At 39.1% G+C, this 23,931-nt stretch overlaps 1 protein-coding gene across 5 annotated transcripts in view; it reads left to right on the top strand.

Annotated features, from left to right (window-relative positions):
- The window catches only part of nrxn3a (neurexin 3a), a 275,340-nt gene that overhangs the window by 10,590 nt on the left and 240,819 nt on the right, over positions 1-23,931 (top strand). For all 5 annotated transcript variants that reach the window (XR_005993299.1, XM_041812741.1, XM_041812742.1 and 2 more), the window contains exon 2: positions 17,957-19,056. Coding sequence is in view for 4 of the 5 variants with exons in the window: in XM_041812741.1 (XP_041668675.1) it covers positions 18,372-19,056 (685 nt within the window). In the remaining variant the exon portion in view is untranslated. The remainder of the gene's footprint in view (positions 1-17,956; positions 19,057-23,931) is intronic.

Here is a 23,931-nt window from a genome sequence, read left to right as displayed (position 1 = left end):
AAGAGTGTGCGTTTGAAACGTGATGAAGAGGAAGGGGAGTGTCGGGGTGTTTTTGTGAGATGCATGAGTGGGAGTGGATGAGGTGGAACATCGCTCCCTCCTCTCTCTCTCTCTGTTTCCACTCGTCGCTCCTTCTGCTGTCTCTCCTCCTCCTCCTCCTCGTCTTCCTCCCTCCTCTCCTCTGTCAGGTTGCATGTCCTGGTCAGATGTTGTTGGGTTGTACGACTGCAGCCGTGGAGACATGCGGAGGAAAATGGCAGCTTGGTGAATGTGATGTGAGATGTAAACTGCAGCATGATCAGAGGCCTCACGCTGAGCGACATGAGCACATCAGGAAAATCTCTGCCTGTTCTTCTCACATTTATATGGAAGCCCATTAGTGCCAGTGAAGATAAAGGAAAAAATATGAAAGCATTTATAAAAATGAAAAATAAAGTCATAATTATGACATTAAAAAAGTCAAACTCATGAGAGAAAAGGCTACAAATATGACAGCTGTGTTCACACAAGGGTTGGGCAATTAATCACAAATTAGATTAAATCGCAATATGGCCTTCTGCAATTTACAAATCCCAGAAGTTGCACTATTTCTTTTACTTGAAAGGTGTCAAAACACCAGTCTAGTACATTCAAATACATTTTTTTTTTTTTGCAGCAGCAGAGATTTTGTGCACATATTACAAACATTCAAATGTGAACTAGGGCTGAACGATTTGGGAAAATAATCTATTTGCAATTTTTTCACCCAACATTGCGATTACAATTTAACATGATTTTTCTTCAGGTTCCTCATCTTATAAACCATTCTATATTATAACACACAAAGCTATTTCCTCCAGAAATTTATATCAAATCTCCCAAAATCTACAAATAAATGTTCAAAAATTCTAAGAAAATAACTAAAAATTAAAAACCTGCCCCACTACCCAAAAAAATCAAATCAAATTCCCCCAAACATTCAAATAAATTCCTCTAATTTTCATTAAAAAAATCAAAGCGACCCCCTCAAATAAATAAACAAACAAATACATAAATAAATAGTAATAAAATAAAATCAACTTCCTAAAAATTTAAAAATAAATTTCTCAAATTTTCGTGAAATTACCTAAAAGTTTCAAAGCTAATTCCCCCAAAAATTTGAATCAAATCTCCCAAAATCTACAAATAAATAATTAAAAATTCTAAGAAAATAACTAAAAATTAAAAACTAGCCCCACTACCCAGAAAATCAAATCAAATTCCCCCCAAAATTCAAATAAATTCCTCAAATTTTCATACAAATAAAAAAATAAAAAATAAAATAAAAAAAACCCTCCAAAAAAAAAGAGTAAATAAAATATAATAATAGAACAGAATCAACGTCTTAAAAATTTCCAAATAAATTTCCCAAATTTTCATGAAATTTCCTGAAGGTTTCAAAGCTTAATTCCCCCAGAAATTTGAATCAAATTTTCCAAAATTTACAAATAAATGTTACAAATTTCCATTAAAATACCTAAAATTTTCTAAACAAATTTCCAAAGAAATTCAAATCAAATTCCCAAAAATTTATAAAAAAATTTATCAAATTTCTAAGAATATACTTTAAATTTTCAAAGCAAATCCCCCCAATTCAAATCAAATTCTTAAAAATGTCAAAATAAATTTCTCGACCCCCCCCCCCCAAAAAAAAAAAAATTCAAATCAATCTAACAACAATGTCTTATTGCGATTATTTTGTCCTCCATTGCAAATTTGATATGAATTGTAATAAAAGGAGTGATGATATTATGGATTTCTTATTTTGAGGAAGACAAAAATATACAAAAAACCCCAAGGAAAATAGGAACTTTTGTCAATTATTCTAGAAAATATTGGCACTTAAATGTTTGGATTCTGTGGAGAGCAAAACACCTCTGCCTCAAAAAATGTATTAAACTGATATTTCAAAACACATTTCAGGTCAAAGAAATATTGCACCCTCTGCGATTTGAACATTTCAGTAGGTCACATTGCGATTTAATCTACATTTTGATTAATTTCCCAGCCCTAGAACACAGCGGTCTGTTTAAATATGACGTTCTTCTCACTAATCCCTGCTTGCATCAATGATGTTGTGCCATGCTGCTAAAGCTTCACCTCCTCCTCCACCCCAGCCTCCTCCTTTATAGCGTAAAGCTTGTTGTACCCTCATATTCAGATTCATGCTAATATGGATTGCTTCTGAAATAATTCCATTGTTTTCAGTACACATTGTCATAAATGTCTTGATCTATATGGGAGTTTCTAACCGTGCATCCTCTGGAAAGTCAAAGCTGCTGCTTGACTAACCCAGGGAGCCTCTTTTGAGCAGAGCCCTCTCAGCTCAATGTAGGCTATAATATCGAATGCTTAATGCTTGAATTTGTTGAAAGATACATGAGGTGAGGAACCTAATATAATCGCATATTAAAATGCAATCACAATATTGGGGAAAAATCGCAATTAGATTATTTTTGCAAATTGTTCAGCCCTAGTTCACACTGGTCAAAGAGAAACTCCCCTTTGTTTCACAACCTCTGCTCCAACCATGCAGATGTGACAGCAGCCTTATTTTAGCTTTCATACATTTCCTTTTCTTTTCCTCTGGTAAAAATGGGCTTCCGTAGATTTCATCAGCGAGCTGTGGAGGACATTTTGTTCGCTGCATCTGGACACACTCCCTGCATCTGTGTGCAGCGTGTGTATGATGAGGGCACCTGCTGTAAAATTACTGGCAAGTGGCGTCCATTTAAACACAAGGGGGCCCGCCGGTGGGCTGCTTTTATTTGCATTCACACACACACACACACATGCCGCTGCCGCGGCCGTCTCAGTGTGTGTGATTGTTAATAGGATCCAGAGCGCCGCTGCCTTTTGTCTGCGTGTGTATGTGGACTCGTCCCTGTGGGGCTGGTCAAAGGAGCCTTTCATCGAGAACAATGATCCATGCCGTTTAGCCTTTTAACCCCTGACGCTCCCCACACTGCAACAAAAGACACGCATAGACACACACAGAGTGAAAAAAGGAAATCATGCTGGACAAGTCTGCATTTGTAAACACGGATAGACAGAAGAAGATGACACCAAAAAAAAAAAAAAAAAAAAAAAAAAAAGAAGTAGTAGATCCGACTGCTGATTTATGATTGTAGTGATCTTAAAAACAAAATAACCCAGATGAAATCATTTCATGCAGCAGGCCATGATGTGCATGATTGCAATTTTAAGGCTAATATTGATTATCAGGCATGTATGAGACTGAAAACCAACATTTGGAACTGATACGAAGTTATTATGACAATCAGAATGTATGTTTCTGCACGTGTTTCTGTGTAATCTTTCCCCATTCAGTTCTAGTGTGTGCTGTTTTTATAAGTGCATCCTAACCTCCAGTGTTCCCATCCTCCTTGTGTGTTTATTAGCACTATTTCCCAACACTAAGTTCATCATATGACCTGTTTTTGACAACCTTCCTCCCGGTGTACTTGTTTTTTTGTTGTGTTTCCTGTTTTATTTTGTAATCTTTGTCCCTCGTGTTAATTTAACTTCCTGGCGTTTCCCTCCACTGTGATGGTGCCATTAGTCTCACCTGTGCTTTATTGGCCGTGTCCCACCTGTGTCTAATTTCCCCTGTGTGTACGAGTCTCTGCGCTCCTGCCCTTCTGTGTCAGTTCACTGTGTTTGTATTACAGCGATGAAACCAGTTTCCTCCAGCCTTCTCTACCTTTGTTGGATGAATTTGCATCCTGTTTTTTTTTTTTTTTATGGTGTTTGGACATTTGAAATACATTTTTTACAAATTAGATGAATTTTGTTTTCATCTACACCTGGGTCCTCTTTTTGTTTTTGCCATAGTGTGACATCAGCACGTTTCTGGCCAGGTGGAACACAGGAAAATAAAAAAAGAGATGCTGATTAGTGCAATGTCCATTCTTCTGACAAAATCAGAAGAATGCCATTTTACAGCACACTAATCCACTGATTCATTGTTTTAGTATGTCCAAAAGGATCTACCTTACTATCGTTAGCTTGATCTGAAATGCTTTCTGGGCTTTTTGAGGGGCTTGGAATTTGCTTTTTAGGGCCAGGGTCCACCCAAGTGACTGATTTAGATAATTTAGATCAGTGTTACTCAATCCTGCTCAACCAAAGAGCCAAATGGTTGAAAAATACCAGAGTCTAACTGATGAAAAGTGTTGAAAATTGGCAAAATGGTCAAAAAGCAGCAAAGAAGTGGCAAACATGGGTGAAAAGAGGCAAAATAGGTATAAAATGGCAAAAATGGGGAGAAAACGTGGCAGAAAATGAGTTAGAAGTGGTAAATATGGTTAAAACATGGCAAAAAATGAGTGAAAGAGACCAAAATGGACAAAAGTAGTAAAAATGGGGGCAAATGCTGGTGAAAAAGGGCAAAAAGAAGTGGCAAACTTGGGCTTAAAAAGCAGTAAAAATGGATTAAAAGTGGGAAAAAATGGGGAAACATTGCAAATAAGGGCAAAGGAAATATATGGATGAAAAGTAAAAGTTGTCAATCGAAGCGAACTGCACAAGAGTGGCAAACAAACTGATTAATGTAACCTGCAATGGATCATTTCTGAGGTGAAATTTTACCTTTTTCAGGGTTTTCTGTGGAAAAATATTTCAATGTAAGACATAAAAGAGCCACAAATCACCACAAAAGAGCCACATGTTGAGTATTGCTGATCTAGATAATGAAAACACATGGAAATTCAAAATTTAAACCCTAGATTATTGCTGGTGAAGTTTTTTTTTTTTTTGGGTCACCTGTGTTATATTTTTAATTATTATGGAAAAAGTCAAGGTCAAGGAAGTGATCATACAATATATGGTTCCTGGCCTGTTTATGGTAAGAAAATAAAAATTAAAAAAGGTGTTTGCAAGTTTAAAATATTAATACTGGAATAATAAACACATAAAAAGTCCAATGGGTATTTAATGACATGTGAAAAGTTTATTTGAAAACAAAATATTTGTTTTATACCCATGATTATTTTATGTTTTACTCATGAAACTTCATAGAGGAATTATTGCTGTCTCAATAAAACTTAGAACAAACGGCATAATCAGGGACAGATTAAGCTCATCTAATGCCCTATTAGTGATAGCTATTACCTAGGGACCGCTCATAATTTGTGAATTACCCCCTGACGTCAGTGTTTGGTGGGGTTTGCACTAACCTTGCAAAGCAGATGGAAAGGCCGTTTCCTTGTTTTTCACTGGTGAATCCATCTTGCAAAGCTCCCGTCTGAACCGTTTGGGCCCGGTTAGAAAGGGTCTTTAATCTTTATTTCCAAAATGCATACAAAAAAATGCAATGTTGTGCATTTCACGTTCCGCAGCTGACGTTTCCTTCATGTGTCCTATATATACTGTTAACATGTTTAACATGAACCTCTCCTTTTAGAAGATCAGGCATTTGTAAGAGGAAGAGCAGAGCTGTATGTATGAAGAGAGCAGAAGTGTGAGTTTAAATTAATAAGTAAAATAAAGACATTTTTACACATAAGCTGATTTTAACTGAAAGAGAAGCTCTATTTATAGCCTATATGTGTCAGAACTTTGCTAATAATGTCCTACAAAGCCTTTTTTTTCAATCAGAAAGGAGCAGAAAACCCAAACAGGCTGTAGAATAACATAATTACCACCCTAAATTACAGAGGTGCCTATTTGTACGGGACTAGAATTACCCATGGACCTCTGTGTGTGCTGAAATATGGTAGGTCATTTGACCTGGAATTTTTACGTCACAAATTAAAGACATGGTCGATTCACACGGGACCAAAAACACAGACGTCCTGTGAGATTCTTACAAATGACCAGAGGTCCCTAGGTTTTACTAGTCCTGTGCGAATAGGGCATTAAATGACTGCAGTGTCTCCTCACTGTTTCCTCTAAAATGTGACTTCTTTTAACTGGCAAGTCATGACTGGCTTCGGGAAACTGTATAAATAACAGTGGCACCAACAGATGTATCTTATAATATCAACAGGAAACCTAAACAAATCACAGATATTGCATTTGTAAGTGAATTTAGTAGTGATGAGAAAACCAAAATAAAACCTGGTTTATGCCAGTTAAGTAATAAAACTGCCTGAAATCACATATTTCACTACTTATACCATTTATTTGTCCTTTTAATTCCATTAAAAACCCTAAAATAAGCACAGATATTGATGTCTTGATTAATTTGGGTAGAAATAAGGCTTGCTCTAAAAACTGACCAAAAATTACACTTATTTAACTAATTATACTTTGAAAGTTTCTATATGTTAGTCAAATGAACCTCTGTTTACTGTTTGTTTTCCAAACCTGCACCCTCTAATTATACAATAGAGTGTCATTGTCCTATTTTTAATGGGTTATTTGTAAAGAAAATACTCAAAGTATTGCTTACTGGATGAATCGGGCATATGTCTTAATACTGACAGCAGTAATTACTAAAAATTCTACTCAAACGTAACCTGACATGCCAGACTGTTTCATATATCTATTGCATGGGATATATTCACATCCATCTGGGAAACCTCCCATAGAAAGTGTTTAGGAAGGACTTTAAAAGCCAATCAGAGTGACAAGCCAAAATGAGGTAGTACACATTCGAAGCTCCAGTAGTAACCTGAGTACACCAGCTGACAGTACAGCTAAGCCTTGCTCATAACTCTTGCAAACTCATGCTGAAGCTTTTCCGTCATGAAAAGCTTTGATTGGTATTCTCCATCGCTCTTTATTTACTATACTATGGCTATGTCCTAGCTAAACGCCACACCAGCACCGGCCATTGCTACCCCTCTTCCAGTACAACTAAACCCATAGCCACTGCCTCGTTCTCACTGAAATAACGATGATTAGTCAGCTCCATTTTCAGACCTGGCACAGTGTTTGGATTTGCCTGATGACAGGCATGGAATCAGCCCAATCCGTCTACTCTGCCAGGTTAACGAAACAAAACCTATCAGGACATTCAGCACAACTATTCATCTTTATAATGGTTGAGTTTCATCAGCTTACCAAGGGTAGTTATGATGTTGTGAGAGAAATGGAAAACTGCATTTTTCAGGGTCTGGCGGAGACAGGAAGTTTGAGACACTCTGGGCTGTGATCTCACTTTCCGGGACATTGATTGGTCTCTGCTGATTGGCTAAAAAAATCATATGTTCTATTGTATCATTGAGAGTGGGGGGAAGTCCATGAAGGAAGTCTACTGCAGTGACCATATATGATTTCTTTCCCCACTAACTTTAGACATTTACATCATATTTAATGCACACCTATAATGACTGTATCTTGCAGCCACTTGGAGCCTGAGGCCTCAGGCAGTTGCCTACCTTTGCCTGATAGTAGAACTGGCTATGCAGCAAAATCACCGATTTAAAAACAGTAACCCTGCAGAGACACAAACCAGTGAAGTCAAAAAGAAGACTAAACAGAGTAACATAGTCATGTTTAATGTTAAAAAAAACACTCAAATAATAGCTCTAAGGGAGCTTTACAGATATGAGTCAGGCTTTTCAAAGGCCAGAACATCATCAAAACCACAGGAAGACATTTTTATGCCACTGCCACCACTTCTTTTTGTGCTTATATCAGTAAGAACCGCATGTTTAAAGTGGAAAACATACTAAAATGCATTCAAGATAGAAATCATTTGAAAATTAGCACATTGGTAGCGTCGCTGTCTTTCCGTGGAATAACTAACTGCTGAATATCTGCAGAAATATGAATTATTTGCACAAAAGTCAACAGTCTGAGCCTCCTGTGTTTACTGGCCTGTCTGGTTAACTAGACTGTACTGAGATGAACTGCTCTCTGATTTTATATTGTAGTGTTAGAGGGGCGGGGTCATTCCCCTGCAGCCCACATATTGGCCCCGCCCAAATTAAACCCAGTCAGGAAAGCGGTGAAAAATGTCTAAATCCAAAATACAGTCACATGTAGATCTCAGTATTTCACTTTACAGGGTCTTTAATGAGGAACCTCTGTGACATCAGAGATGGTCAGCATTGATTGGCTGACATCTTGTCGTCAAAGCAGCTTGATATGAAGACTTGAGGTCTGATAACAGAAGTATAAAAATATTTAAATCCCATGGCTGATTGTTGGTGCAGAAAAATGAATCTCCTACAGACTGTTATGAATCGCAGATATTCCACTGTAATACACATTCATACTCATTGGTATTTTAAATTCTGAATTCATGTGGCAGATTTATCACGATTAAAAATGTTAGATGTTGCGCTTATAATCAAATATCCCTAAACTGTTTACCTCCCTATGCACCTTACAGTGTTATAGTGCTCTGAAGTGTCTGACTAAAGAGTCTTAACACATTTACCTCCTGGGTATATATTCCCTGACTTAAAATCACAGTGTTGAGAGGATTTTCTGTCATCTCTTCCTACAGCTGCTGCTGCCTTACCTCCTGTCTCTCTCTTTTTTTTTTTGTTGCACTGACTATGTAATTCCTGTCAGATAGTCTGGTAAAATAAGTCCAGGAAGTTGTTGTGGCCTCTCCCCCCACAGATCTAGACTGTGCTTGAAGTAGACTGACTTCTCTGAAGATTTAATGCACCTCCACTGGTACATCAACCTCCTCTGAGCTGTGATTTACCACCAGCAGATGTCAGAGGTTTCTCCCGAGCTGTTGTTCACTACCAGCTCAGGGAAAAATGTCATCCATTGGTTTCTGAGGCAACATTATTGAGATGCCATGTCGGAAATGCTAAATCTTCCATTAATATAGTAACAAAAAAGTGGAGCATAGGAGGCAAACAGCAACAGCCTTGGGACAACTGTCAGTACAGTGCCTTCCTGATTTCATCGTGTTTTGCTCATCTGTCAGACTTGAATGTTTCAGATCATCATGTGTGGAGGAATTACGGCCCACTCTTCTTTGCAGGTTTGTTTTAATTCAGCCACATTAGAGGGTTTCTGAGCATGAATGACCTGTTTAAGGTCATGCCGCAGCATCTCAAGTGGATTTAAGTCTGGACTTGGACCAGGCCACTTTAAAATCTTCGTTTTTTTAAGCCATTCAGAAGTGGACTTGCTTGTGGATCATTGTCCTGCTACATAACCAACGTGCGCTTGAGCTTGAGGTCACAAACTTCTGCTGGACATTCTCCTTCAGGATTTTCCAGTAGCGAGCAGAATTCATGGTTTTATTAATTAATGGCATGATGCCCAAACATGACACGAGCCTTTGTGTTCATTTTGATCAGCAGTGGTTTTGGCCTTGGAGCTCTCCCACTGATGCTGTTTTTGTCCAGTCTCTTTCTTATTGTTGAATCCTGAACTGAGTCACGTAAGACCTGCAGGTCTTCAGATGCTGTTCTGGGTTCTGGGAGCCATTTTGGTTGGCCGGCCACTCCTTGGAAGGTTCACCACTGTTCCAAGTTTTCTCCCTTTGTGGATAATGACTCTCACTGTCATTTGCTGGAGTATCAAAGCATCACAAATAGCTTTGTAACCCTTTTCAGACTAACAGATGTCACTGACTTTGTTTCCTAAATGCCTTTGGGTCCAGTCATGATGTGTTGCTTTTTTAATCTTCAAAATTAAAAAAGATCAAATAAGAAGCGTTTACAGATGTCTAAAGATGTCTTTAAATGATGGTTTTTCCTTCAGTTTTCCTTTGCTGTATTTTTGTATTGATGCTTTTCAGTGTTGTGTCTGAATATGTGCGATTGTGTTTTGTATGTTTCATGATTTTTGTCTGGCTGCAAACCACATTTACCTTAGAGGCCATGAAGTTGAAATTGAAGTTGAACTGATTTGTTGATTCAACAGGAAATGGAACTCAGCTTTTAAAAAAATTTGTTTAATCAGTCAAATCATGATTTGATAAGGGGGGCAATGCCTTTTCTACATTGAGCCAGGTAGGTTTGAATGACTTTTCCCTTTATAAATGAAATCATCTAAAAACTGCATTTTGTATTTACTTTGAACACACTAGATGATTTGGCCAGACACTGAAACACACACCTGCTGTCTGAAGGGATTTCACAGACATGAGATCTTACAGGATGAATTGACAAATGAAAATGCATGAAAGTCAAAGTTGTGAGTTGTCTGTCTTGGCATGTGTTCTGTTATGCAGTAAAAAAAAACAACAGAGAAAAAGAACATGGCAGATGCCTGTCACTAGTAGCCCTGGTTAATGGCTACTGCCATCATGCCCTTTGACCCAGATGTAAACAAACACAGTGAGCTGATAGCACTGGGCCTCATCCACCAACTAAAGAAATCTGTCACTATTACCCTCTTAGGCTGGCCACACACTAGACGTTTTTTTAATCTGAAACGATTTTAAAACGGTGAGAGACCACAGACTTCAGGACAGTTTCCAAAGATTTTACATCTTTAATTATCTGAGCGCACACACCAGACGACTCAGTCAGACTGTCAGATCACTGGAGACCACACACCTGCCTACAACCTCGCGTGATCGCGTGACTTCAGGAAAAAACAAAACAAAACATGGATGTCTGTCGATACCGTCTTGCTGTCTCTCAACAACAGGCTGCCCTGGCATGCGTTACAGGTGCAGCAAAAATCATAAAACATGGGACAGACTCGGGATGAAATCATGGCTGAAATTAAATTAAAGTTGTGTTTATGGTTGTGAGCGGTGAAATTACGTATGATCCGGCTGTGACGCTACCCGGTCTGCTCGCTCTCATTGGTTGTTGTGGGTACTCTGCCAGCAGCTTTACGACCTAGAATATCAAACATGTTTGATATTTACGATTCAGGATTTTGGAGGCTACGATGTGACTTGGAGCAGTAAAACAATCGTGTTGACACCACACACGAGGATTATTCAGGCAAACAGTCGTTTGTGACGAGGCTCTTCTCGGGATACGCCCCCACGATCATCGAGGGAGGCAAGTCTTGCCCCAAATCGGGTTTAAAATCCTGTAGTGTGTGTCCAGCCTTACTCTGTTTTTAAGAGAACTCCAGAGCACTCTTATGAGTATCTGAGTGCTGATATGACAGGATAAAATGTTTAATTTTGTGATCATCAAATGTGCTTGATTAAGAATGACACAATATAATAGAATTTTAATTCCATTTTATTGCATTTTATCGATCTAACACATATATGATGAAATAATATGCAAAAAAGCATGACTTAGATATAGTCAGGGATTCATTTTAACACAAAATATTAAATTCTAAATATAAGTTTAGCACAGTGTAGTGTAGGAGTATTATTGTAAGACAGTATTTTCAACCGTTAACAACCTTAGCTAGGTATGTGTGTGAGCAGGTATAAATGTGTTTAAATAATCTTTAATTATTTTAAAGTCAGGTTTTAAAATAAATGTATGTATTTTGATAAAATTCTACTACTCATCATGAACACATCCTTTTCTTATTACAGCATGATGCATGTTTCATTTCTGATGAAAGCACTGTCTGACCCTGGGATTTCATCCAGTTGATGTGTTTGTAGCATATATTTAATATCCACTGCTTGTGTTTGAGATAGAAATACATTTTCCTCTTTTGTTTAGAGCTGCTCAGGTTCTTCAGCAGTCAAAGCTGTATGGGAGAGTGGTAAAGAGAAACCCAGCTGAAGAAAACTCAGATTAAATCTCGACTACGTAGAGATCTCCATTTGGAAGATTCCATAGTATTTTAGTCTAATGAGACCAAAATGGAGCTTTTTGGCCATAAGACAAGATGCTATGTTTGGCAGACACCAGTGTTAATTTTGGCATTTTTAGATTTAGTTTTAGTTTTAGTCTTCAAACAAAAATAGTTCTAGTTTCAGTCACATTTTAGTCCTTTTCACCCTTCATAGTTTTAGTGGATAAATGTTCTTTACATTTTAGTCTTTACTTTTAGTCACATTTATATTTTCACTCTTAAGAATAGCCTGTAAACCCCCCACTAATTTTATACAACCAATAGCCTACATGTAATAATCTGAAATAAACTGATGAAAACACTAACATGTATTGGATAACTTATGTGATGAGGATCAATGATTTTTATTCATAATGGTACACTTATTAATGCACCTTAATTATCAAACTCTTTATTGATAATATTGGTAATATTAATAGGAATTTTGGTGCATTTTGGCTGGAAAACGGAGGCGATATGTTTTTAACTGAACTCATGCTTTAGATCTATTTTATTTTACTAATCAAACGTTTCTCCTTTAAAGGACCACATTTATTCAGATATCTCACTAAAAACTAAAATTCTAATTTCTCCATCTGACTTTGAACGCATCACAATAGGGTAATTTCATCCTTCTTGAATTGCCAAAAGTCTGAGCGTCTTTAAACACATCATAATGTACCTGTATGCCACCTTGGTTATTAACATTTGTCTTGCAATTTTTGATGCTGATTTCAACTTTGGATAAATATTTTTAACTAACGGGACCTTGTACAAGGTTTTGGAGGTTTTTTAACATCACTGCAACTCTGACCATGACTGAGGAGGATTACTGTACAGCAGCGACAGAAGCTAACGTTAGGAGTCTATGCTACTAAACAGCTGATGGAGTTTATAAACGGTTCAAAGGTAGGCTGGCTGCATTTTAGTTTAATTTCTTGTAAAGATTACCACTAGAATGGAACAGCTACCTGTTTAATCTACCTACCAGCTTCTCTCTCTGTCACGCTGCTTCACACACCAGGACACCCCGCTCCTCCTCCTCTCTCTCCTCTGGTTGTTTTGATAGACCTCGCCCCGTCTTCATGTAGGCTAAAATGAATGCAGCAAAATATAGATAAATCCTGGGTGACGGTCTTATTCAATCTGCGAGAGAACTATGACTTGGGAGAAGATATGTTTTCTGCAAGACAATGACTTGAAGCAAACAGCGAAAGCTGCACAGAAATGGTTTAAAGACAACAAGGTGAATGTTCTGGAGTGGCCCAGACCTCAATCTAGTCGAGAATTTGTGGCTGAACTTGCAAAGGGCTGTTCATACCCAATCCTTTTGCAAACTAACAGAGCTTGAGCAGTTTTGTAAAGAAGAATGAGTAAAATCACAGTGTCCAGATGTGCAAGTCTGATTAACATATCCACACAGACTCAAAGCTGTGATTGCAGCCAACGGTCACTCACTAAACACTGAGTTGAAGCAGGTGAGTATTTATGGAGTCGTTTATTTTACAGTACAAATCTTTATTTAATTGACATTACTTTGTAGAAATCTGTTTTCAGTTTTCTACAGATATCATCACTGCAAATGATGTTGAGGGATTACTATTACATCTGAACTGGTAAATCAGATTTCTCAAAATATTGAGCCTCTTTACAAATAATTTTCAGAGAATTTTAGAAAATTGAGGAAGCGAAGGAATTGGTCTGTAATTTGATACAATTTTCTTCTTACCACTTTTATAGGCCTGCATCACTTTGCTGTTTCTGGAGAATCTGGAGAAGACCCCACTAGAAATCATTTGTGTCTTTTTAAATGAAGTTTTGTAGCACAGCTTATTCTTTAGAATTATCAATCAAGTGCCGTAATTGTATTAAAAATGTAGAGGAACTATAGAAAATCTGGTGACAATGAATGTTTGAAAGAAAGGTTTATAGAGTCATCAATTAGAGTTACATAAAAATTGACAAAGTATTTGGTGAAGGTTTCAGCGTTGTTGGTTCCAAACATGTCAGTAGATTTTATAAAGAAATTTTAATATTAATCCACTTGATATTTGGTCAGTAACTCCTGGTGTTTATCTGTGTGAGCAGAAAGCTGTCTCTCAGGCCTGTCATCAGATAGCAGCAGACCGCCTAACACCGCCATGAGAATAATAGACTCATTTACACAGCTGATGACCGATAAGAGCAAAAAAAAACCTTTTTGGAAAGAGAAGAATGCAGCTGTGTCCCAGGCGTTTTCATCAGGATTGCTGGCTGTCAGTGGGAATGTGCATTTCTCTGTGAACACTCGACTAAAATACAGTCTGGCTTTTCTTCCACCTAAGGAGCTGCATGCTCAATATGTGTCCCATTTGTCTCCATTACATCAATATCCACATGTAATCTGTGTTAATTGTACCATCCATCAGGGCTGTCGCTCCCTCAAAGGACGTACACATCACGCCCTGGAACGTTCAGGGATTTAGAGCTGTTGGTAACATGTTTGAGGCTATTTCATTATTTATTTATTTTTTTAGCTTGGGTTGCAACACACTTATCAAAAGTGATTTTCCTAAATTTAATTTTTTTGTTATTACTTCCAAAATGTTAGATCAGAGTGCATCTGTAAAAATGGTAAAAATGAGACTCGAATCAGTCCATGCACGGAGTTCAATGTTATTAATCAGTTTACTGAGGCTCTGACACTTGTTTTAGCTTTCCCTGCATGCCCTGGCTCAGCTCAGCTCAGCTCAGCTCAGCTCAGCTCAGCGTCTTCAATCTTAACAGTCTCACACTGACCTTTTACCTTTGAAGAGAGAAGTGCGGTCAGCCTGCTAGCTAGCTTGGTGTGTTGCATGTCAAATATTTGACAGGAGGCCTGGTATTTTAGCTCTTTTATGAACAATTAAAACACTAAATCTATCTTAAAATGACCTTGTTTCACCTTTTAGGATTCCATGGACAGTTTGCATTGGATCAAATCAAATTGGACCGAATCGATCTCTAGTTAGATGAAATATTAGTGAATCAGATTTATATGTTTTGAAGGACTTTTGGGCTTTTTGTCTTTAAAGGTCACATGCTATGCAAATTACACTTACACTAACAAAAATATGTGCCCCCGGCCTGTCCACAATCCCCCCAAGAATCAGAAGAATCCATTCCCTCCCCTCTCTTTCTCCAGCTTTAGAAAATGTGTGCTGAAACAAGCCGCTCTCAGATTTCTCTCACAATGTCACGTGGGGAGTTAGCCCCGCCCCCAGGCTCGGTTGGAAGGAAGTTCCTGAGAGGGGTGTGGTCAGGGGCGGAGTCAGACAGCTCAGTGGGGATGGAAATTAGACATTTCCATTTTAGACATGCAAAAAATCTATACTGAAGTGTTTTTTTTTCAGCAACAATCTTCACAGGCATGTTTTGGGGACCTCTGAGAACAGTATAAACTTGTCTTAAAGGGGTAAAATATGTGACCTTTAAGATTTATTTTGTGGCTTTTTTGCCTTTATTGATAGAGGAGTGATGAGAGAGTGGGGGACTGATATGAGGGAAAGGAGCCACAGGCCAGACCCCAAACTGGGCCACTCTTACCTGCAATTTTCACATAAGACGACTGTGCCGTGCACCGAAGTGCTGCGGGTTTGCTCCCACCAAAGGCGAGCAACCTTACCCACTAGAAGTGTGTGGAGAGTGCTGCGATGCAGCCCTGATCGGCAGGCAGAGATCATGAGAGAACTGCAAGTTCACACAGGAATAGTATGTCAACAGTGGACTATTTTACCTTTCAGGGTTAATTCATCATCCATTCCGTTACAAGTCCATGATATTATTGCTTCTGCCATTGGGTGAGTAGATTAGAAGTTAAAAGGTTAATGTTTGCTTAAAGAATCTGTGGTTTTATGTAAAATTCTTTGGGTAAATGTCCTCAAAAATTAACTTTTCCTCATCAATAGTGCTGTTGTACCTCAGTGACCCACTGGCCTCTCAGTGACCCTTTGTTCTTGCTGCAGGATGAGATGTATTTTTGATATAGTGATTTACGATAGAAAGTCCATGCAATGGGTTGTATTTTGAAAGAACCAGATATTCTACGCTTGTGACTTCCTGTTCGGAGCTTTCTGATCGACAGGAATTGACTCGGTTTTGCAGCAGCCGGCGCTGAAAATAGACCTGCAGCGTATCTCGAACGAAGTGGAGAGGAGTGGTGCTCCAGGGACGCGTCGCTGCCAGACTGGAGTGCGGGCTGTGGAAATGCTCTGATTGACTAGAGAGGTAGCGATGTGCTCCGCAGTACGATTCACCAGCAGATCGCGCCACGGTCGCTGTATGTGGAAATTGGAGGTCATACATGGGGTAAAACCCAGCCACCAGGCCTACTTTTTATGCCAAGGGCTTTTTGCCTCTAACAGAGATGACAGCTAAAGAGACAGGAAATGACAGGGAGAGAGAAAGTGGGGAAAGACATGTACCAAGTGATGCATTGATTCATCATTGGTGTTGACCAGTATCGGCCCTTTTGGCAGTCATTGGCCAGCGTAAAATAATGCTGGTATGAGGTGATGCCAGTAGCAGATGTGTATCTGTTGTCATTAACAGAATGCTTGTATATGCTAGATTTTATTCCCTTTGATTCTTACAGATCAGAGACCATCATCTCTATGCACCAACATATGATTGTGCACAAAAAATGTTGCAAACAGACACCAGACTTTTTATTTGTCCTTTTAATTTGAAAATACATTTAGTTTAGCATCGGTTTTCAGTGAATAGAATGGGCCCTACCCAGTTGAAATTTATTCAAGACATCAGTGTATGCGTGCTGGATCAGGAGTATTGGTACTGGCATCCTGGATAAGAGTTCACTCATTTTGAAGCTGTTAAGTGTGTGGAACTATTATAAAGGTCTAATAAAATCCTTTCTGTCAGTTTTTGTCAAGATGACTATAACTAGACTAAAATGTAATGTAGTTTTTGTCGGACATTTAAATATGTGATGTTTCTCCACTGTGGGTAAATCTGTCAAAATAAACAATGCATCCATAGCTATTCTATTCTATTAAAACTAAAATGTGAGGACTTTATATGGACTAAAACTAGACTAAAATGCTTTGAGTTTTTATTGACTAAAACTAGACAAAAACTAAAAAGGATAGAATTTACTAAAATGTGACTAAAACGAAAATGCATTTCATATAAAGACTGAAACTAAGACTAAAATTAAAAATAGCTGCCAACATTAACTCTGGGGTGGAGGAGTGTTGCAAGAGCAGCTTGCAGAGAGAGCAGCAGAGCCTAGCCAGGCAAGAAAAGTTTGAATAAGGCAGCATGAGAGGAATTAGCCAGTGGCATGCTAAGATGCTGGCCATCAGCTGGTATGGGCTTGCACAAGATCAGCTGATCTCAATTACAGCAGCGCTCAACTCCTGACCTAACCTGACAAACCAGATGGATTCACAACGTTCAATGTTCTGTCTGTCACATCTTTACCGGCCAATCAGAGCAACAAAACATCACCACTGAGCAGTAAACGCCATATAGAACTGCACAAGGTGAACCATGGTGACTGTAGACTTTTGTCATTTTTGAAAAGAAAACAACTCACTGCTGTTCTTTGTTCATCTTTTAACAAAGAAATGTCATCAAGCACTGATAAAACTGGCGCTTTAGCAGCATCCACGCTAATCTCTTTTGCCATTATTGCACCGGCCTCTTGTTGCCGCTTGCCTAGTCATGACTCTGCAGCACCCGAAAGTACAGCATCTAACTCCTGATTGGTCCTGTCACTTTCTAACCGGGCCCAAACTGCTCAGATGGAAGCTTTGCAAGATGGATTTGCCAGTGAGAAACACAGAAAGGGGCAAATCCATCTGCTTTGCAAGGTTACTCCTGACCCCCAGAAAGCGTTCCCATTTACCCCCCCTTACGGGTGGCCTTACCCCTGTACTGTCTTGATATCTATGAACCGCTGTTGCTACGTGTTTTTATTGTGAAATGGTGATGACTTCATTGAGTGTTGGACTTGAGTATCCCAGTTATGAGCTTTATCCCAGTCTGGGAAATCCATATTGGCCAACAGCTAAATTCTTGTTGTAACCATTGGTATCAGCCCTGATTTTTACAACTGGTGCATCTCTGTTTCTGCTGTATTATTTGTAAAAGGTGTAGCTACTTCTGTCATTTCTGCAGACAGCCTCCAGTGGACACTTAAGGAACTGCAGCTTTCTGCTCTCACATCGGCTTCATTTAAAACTGTGAAAGCTGCCTCCGGGTGTAGCTTTAGTTGTAAAATCAATGCTAATGGACTCACTGTAATCTTCTCCTCTCTCTCTGACAGTGATGGAACTGGGGCCGGCCCGTGGATCCCTCGTCAGCTCCATGTCACAGTGGAAAACATGAAGGAGGAAACTCAGCTGGCCTTGAAAGCCAGAGAAGTTATTTCCATCAGACTGTACACCATGAGTCCTGAAAGCATCAGATCTGAAGTGTAAAACAAAACCATAAAGCATCCCCGCCTCCTCCTGTCTTTGTAACTCTGAGGAGGAAAACATCAGCTCCTGCTGCACAGCTTTCTAATGTGTTCGACTATAAGACTGTTAAAGACAACGACTGTTCTCCTACTAATGCCCTTTTCCCTTTAAAACATATTTTTATAATAGATATTTATCTCTGCACATAGTGTGGATAAAACTGGATCCCTGAAATTCCATCCAGAAGAGTGAACTTTGATTGGATTAATTGTTTTTGCAGCCATGGATCTTATTGGTTTTTCTATCAGGCTGCAGATGTTCCTCAGCACATGTCTAGGACTGGACTTTTTGGGCACACCGGGTCAGTGGGCACGCTACCTCCGCTGGGACGCCAGCACCCGCGGTGACCTCAGCTTCCAGTTTAAGACAGACGCATCTGAAGCGCTGCTGCTGTACTTTGACGACGGTGGCTACTGTGACTTTCTGCAGCTGGCAGTGGTGGAGGGTCGACTGCAGCTGCGTTTCAGCATCGACTGCGCAGAGACCACGGTGGTTTCCGACAGACGGGTGAATGACGGCAGTTGGCACTTTGCCACTCTGAGCAGGTATAACCAGCGCACGGTGATGATTCTGGACGGCCAGGTCAAAGCAGACGAGGTGCGGCCTCAGCGCCTGTTTATGAAAATCATCAGTGACCTGTTCCTGGGTGGGGTGCCACAGGATATCCACAGCGCAGCGCTCACACTGCCGACAGTGCGAAACATGCAGCCCTTCAGGGGATCAATCACAGACCTCAAATATGGCTTCTCACAGCCGCTCTTCCTGGGAAGCCTTAAGGTACCCCTGGAATCAGAGGGATGGTGCACGGTGAACCCGTGTGAAAACGGCGGGACGTGCTCGGTGATGGATGGAGAGCCGGTGTGTGACTGCTCCAAAACAGAATACAAGGGCCGCTTCTGCAGTGAAGGTAAGGTGTTTTAAAGTCCCTGTCAATCCGTCTAATAGACTTGGACAAAGAAATAACTGTAATACAGAGGTTTTACCTTAACCTTTACCATTTTTCCCCAGAGTTAGGGTTACTCTAGCTGAAGCTATTCCACTAAAAGTGATTAACAACCCTCTGGTGTTTCAAAAGGAGTGGACTCATGTGGGCTGAGACCAATACTGGCATTGATTTTGCATGCATAGAAAATGTTGAAATTCCCAATACAGCAGCACATGGGTTGATAGTTGAAATGTGCATGCACAGATGTATGGTTTAACATTGGTATCAGCCCTTCAACAAACATCGGATATCAGCAAATGATGTGGTAATAAACGGACATTAGTAGCAGATGCTTATCTGTTATGTGATATACTAAATAAGTGAATGTTACACCAAAATAACTAATGAAAAACATCTGCGTTTGTATTGGTCCTGAATTTTAAAATCAGTGCATCTATAGTCTCCATGCAGCCTGGACCCATTCCCTCAACTGGGCTGCATGCTAGATGTGGAATTAGGAAGAGGGTTATTGTTGGCATTTTAAAAACAATCAAAAAATAAAGCAGCCATCAGGATGGACTCTAGTGTCTGTGAGGAGCATTAAGAAGTCGAGTGGTTGTCATCCATGGCGTCTTCTTTCTTCTTCGGGGTGGATTTGCAGACTAATCACTTCCATAACACCACCTGTTCTATCAGACAGAGTAAATACGCAAGTGTGCTTGGACAGGGGTACCAATCATGCAAGCCAGTTCTGGGGGGTTAAGTTAGAGTGGCAGTTCAGTGTCCTTCTTGGAAAAAAGGGGAAAATGACGTCATTTTCTGCATTTTAAAGCTTATGAACACAGCAGCTTGAGGGGTTCATGTATCCCCATTCCTCACTGTCATTCTGGGGATGGTTAGGGTTTTTTTTTTTCAGTTTTGTTGTAATGCAGCCTGATGCTACTATCATTTAAATACATCAATCTACACTCAGTCCCCCATAATGACAAAGTAAAAACAGAATTTAAGACATTTTTACAAATCATGAATAATAAAAAGCTGAAATATCACATTGATTTAAGTGTTCAGACCCTTTGCAGCAATACTTGATGTATGCTTGGCCTGCCTGGCTGTCATGCAGAGTTTTTGTGGGCTGTCTTGTTCTGCACTGAGGAGAGCCTTCCATCTAACCACTCTGCCATAAGCCTAAGTCAATGGAGGGCTGCTGTGATGATTTCTTGGGCTGAACAATTTGGGAAAATAATCTCTTTGCGATTTTTTTCCCCAAGTGTTGCGACTGTGCTTTATTATGTGATTATTTCTTACGTTCCTTATGTTGTGTTTTTTACCAACAAACACAAGCAATAAATCATTCTATATTATGAACAACACAATATTAGATAAAACTAGGGCTGAAAATGTTTGAAAAACATCTAATTGTGATGGTTTTGACTCATATTGCAGATTGGATAGAAATTGATGTATTGAAGGGAGTTATAGTTTTTATGCCATTCTTAAATCCGAATAGAAAAACATACAAAATAGACTGATTTTTGCAGACTTTTCTGAAAACTTGCCTGTGGATGATTGCATGATATGTAATTCATGACATCTCTGCTGAAAAAATAATTTTCAACTGGTATTTTGGCACAAATTTTATGTTAAAGTAATTTTGTAGCTTCCCCGATTTTAAAATTGCAGCAGGCCATATTGCGATTTGATCCAACTTTTGATTAATTGCCCAACCCTAATGATACCCTTTTGGAACATGGTCCCATCCCCACACAGGATCTCTGGAGCTCAGTCAGAGTGACCGTCGGGTTCTTGGTTACCTCTCTCACTAAGGTCCTACTCCCCCAAGTTGCTCAGTTTGGCTGGGCAGCCAGCTCTGGGAAGAGTCCTTGTTGTGGTGAACCTAGGGCTGGGCAATTAGTCGCAAATTAGATTAAATCTCAATATGGCATGCTGCAATTTCAAATTGCAGACAGTGAAATATTTCTTTAACCTGACAAGTGTCAAAATACCAGTTTGATATGACCTTTTTTCTTTTTTTATGCTTTATACCAGTGTTACTCAACCCTGCTCAACCAAAGAGCCAAATTGTTGAAAAATACCTTTGCAAGAGCCACAATCTAAGTGATGAAAAGTGGCAAAAACAGCTGAAGTTGCAATAAAGATAAGTTAAAGGTGGCAAAAATGGGGAGAAAAGTTGGAAACAGGGTCAGAAAGTAGAAAAAATGGGTTACAAGTGACAAAAATGAGTTACAGTTGGCATAAAATGGTCAAAAAGTGGCAAAACAGTGAAAAAAAATTAGTGAAAAGTGACGAAAATGGGCAAAAAGCAGTCGAGATTGGCTAAAATGGGCAAAAACTAGGAAAAAAGTGGTATTTTAATGACAATAGGTAGCCTACCTGGGTAAAATGTGGAGAAAAAAGGGTGAAAAAGTCCAAAAATGGGATGAAAGTGGCAAAGATAGCCTTATAAGGGAAAAATGGGATAAAAGTGGCAAAAAAAGTGGTTTTCAATGGCAAAAGGTAGCCGAAATGGGTGAAAAGTGGAAAAAAGGTGAAAAAGTACAAAAAAAGTTTCCTTTTTTTTTAAGGTTTTCTGGGGTAATAATATTTAAAATTAAGCCATAAAAGAGTCACATGTGGCTCCAGAGCCACGCGTTGAGTATCACTGCTTTATACATTATTCAAACCTTCAAGTATCTTTTTTTATTTTTCACAAAAATCTTACTTTTCTTGCTCATGCATTTTTTTCCTTCATCAAAATAAGAATATTATGAGAAATGATCATCCCCTTCAATAAAGTAACTGATATCAAATTTGCTATATGAGCCAAAATCACAGAAAGATATTTTTTTCTAAATTTAGCCCTAGTTTAACTAATCTAATATTGCACTTGTTATAATATAGAATGATTTCTTGCTTACGTTTGTTAAACAACAGAAATACTGAGGAACCTAAATAATCGCATTTCAAATCGCAATTGCAATATTGCAGGAAAATATTGCAATTAGATTATTTTTGCAAATTGTTCAGCCCTAAGTGAACCTGTGCCATTTAATTATGGAGGCCACTGTACTCTTGGGAGCTTTCAGTGCAGAAGACATTTTGTTGTAGTCTTACAACAATCCTGTCTCTGAGCTCTGCAGGTAGATCCTGACTTCATGGATTGATTTTTGCTGTGATATGCATTGGGAGGCCTGCTATAGAGAGGTGTGTGCCTTTCCATGTCATGTCTAATCAATTCAATTTACCACAGGTGGGCTACAATCAAGGTGTAGATAAATCACAGCAACAATCAAGAGAAAAGGGAAGCACCTGAGTATTACTTCCTCTATTACACTTATCTATGTTAATGGGATAGTTCAGCTTTTTTTCATACATTTGCAAAAATGTCTAGAGAAAAACGGATTTAAAGGACTGTAGCATCAGGCTACAACTACAAAACAGAAATGTGCTGATACCTATGTGACTGAAGAAGCCTTCGTCTTTAAATATCAGCACAGCTCTAGTGAGGAAATAATTAATAAAATCAGTAATAAGGAGAACTGGCTTCTCTGAGGTGTCTTTGTAAACACTGAATACATTTTTCACGTCACCTTACAGGGCTGTACATGACCATCATCATCATCACGTTGAAGGTTGCTCCGTCCTTACCTAACTCGGCTTTATAAGACTCTATTCCAACGATTGTTTCTGTTATAACACCAGTATCGTGGGCTTTGAGGCAGTTTGACTTTGTGAGCTTGCTTTCCTCTTTCAGAAATTGCTATTATCGCTGTGTGTGTGAGCGTGTGTGTGTCTGAGCTTCAAAATCAGAAAGCTAATCTAAGCACTGCTATCCGGCGAGGCGCAGGTTAATGACATCGGTCCTGCAGGCACTGATAAGGAAGCCTGCAGAGAGAAGGGGGCCTCCTGAGCCTGCTTTCTTCACCCAATCACAAGACAGCAGGTGTTTTATACCACATCCTTTTGTGCTGACAATTTTGCCTGAGCTGTGTTTCAATCGCTCTACAGTCGGCTGTACCCAGACCAAAATTGATTCTTATTAAAAGGAAGCCCTGTGCTCCCCCCTCATGTATTTCCTGCCTGCAGGCCAAATAAAAGCTACTTTCACTGGCTTTATATAGAAACTTGGATTTCCTGGGATTTGATAAATCGTGAGGACAGAGCGCTCTGTGATAAAGCCTTTTGTTGTGATAATTGGTGAACATGCAGTCAGCACATGCAGTGGATTCAGGCTAGGGCTGGGCAACCAACGATCCCATCCTGATCATTTTGAAATAAATGGTTGTCACAATACCAGAACTCAAACCCTGATCTAATTCTAGTAAAAATACAAGACCTAGACACCCAATACTTATTAGTTTTTTGTTTTTGAATATCATAAATAGCAGGCAAACTCCTAAATGTCAGCATTGTACAAAATGTTTGGCATAATTGTGTTTTGAAGTTGTCAGAATTTCTATACTCTTAAATGCCATGTGTTTCATAATAATCAAATCTCCATTTTTTGTGGCATTTTTGTGCCTTTATTAGATAAAGGAGGACAGTGGATAGAGTCGGAAACAGGGTCAAGAGTGGGGGAGAGACATGCGGTAAAGGGCCTCAGGCTGGATTCGAACCTGAGCCTCACGCGTACATAGGGAGCGCCTTAAACCAGCTGCTCCCCAAATCTCCATTTTTTTAAGTGGCATCAAAAAATACTGAAACTAAATGATCTTCAGTTTTATTTTTAACCAACACAGAGAAAAAGAACTAGCTTTCCAATTTTTTTGTTCCCAATGTTTCTGTGCAGTTTTTGCAAAATTTTAACCTTGCAAAGCAGATGAACTGTCCAGATTCCATGTCATCCATCAGGCAAATCCA

The sequence above is a fragment of the Cheilinus undulatus genome, linkage group 18 (genome assembly GCF_018320785.1).
Source record: "Cheilinus undulatus linkage group 18, ASM1832078v1, whole genome shotgun sequence".
Lineage (NCBI taxonomy): Eukaryota > Metazoa > Chordata > Actinopteri > Labriformes > Labridae > Cheilinus > Cheilinus undulatus.
Note: the sequence above shows the minus strand (reverse complement) of the source record. Positions and strands in the feature narration are given on the sequence as shown.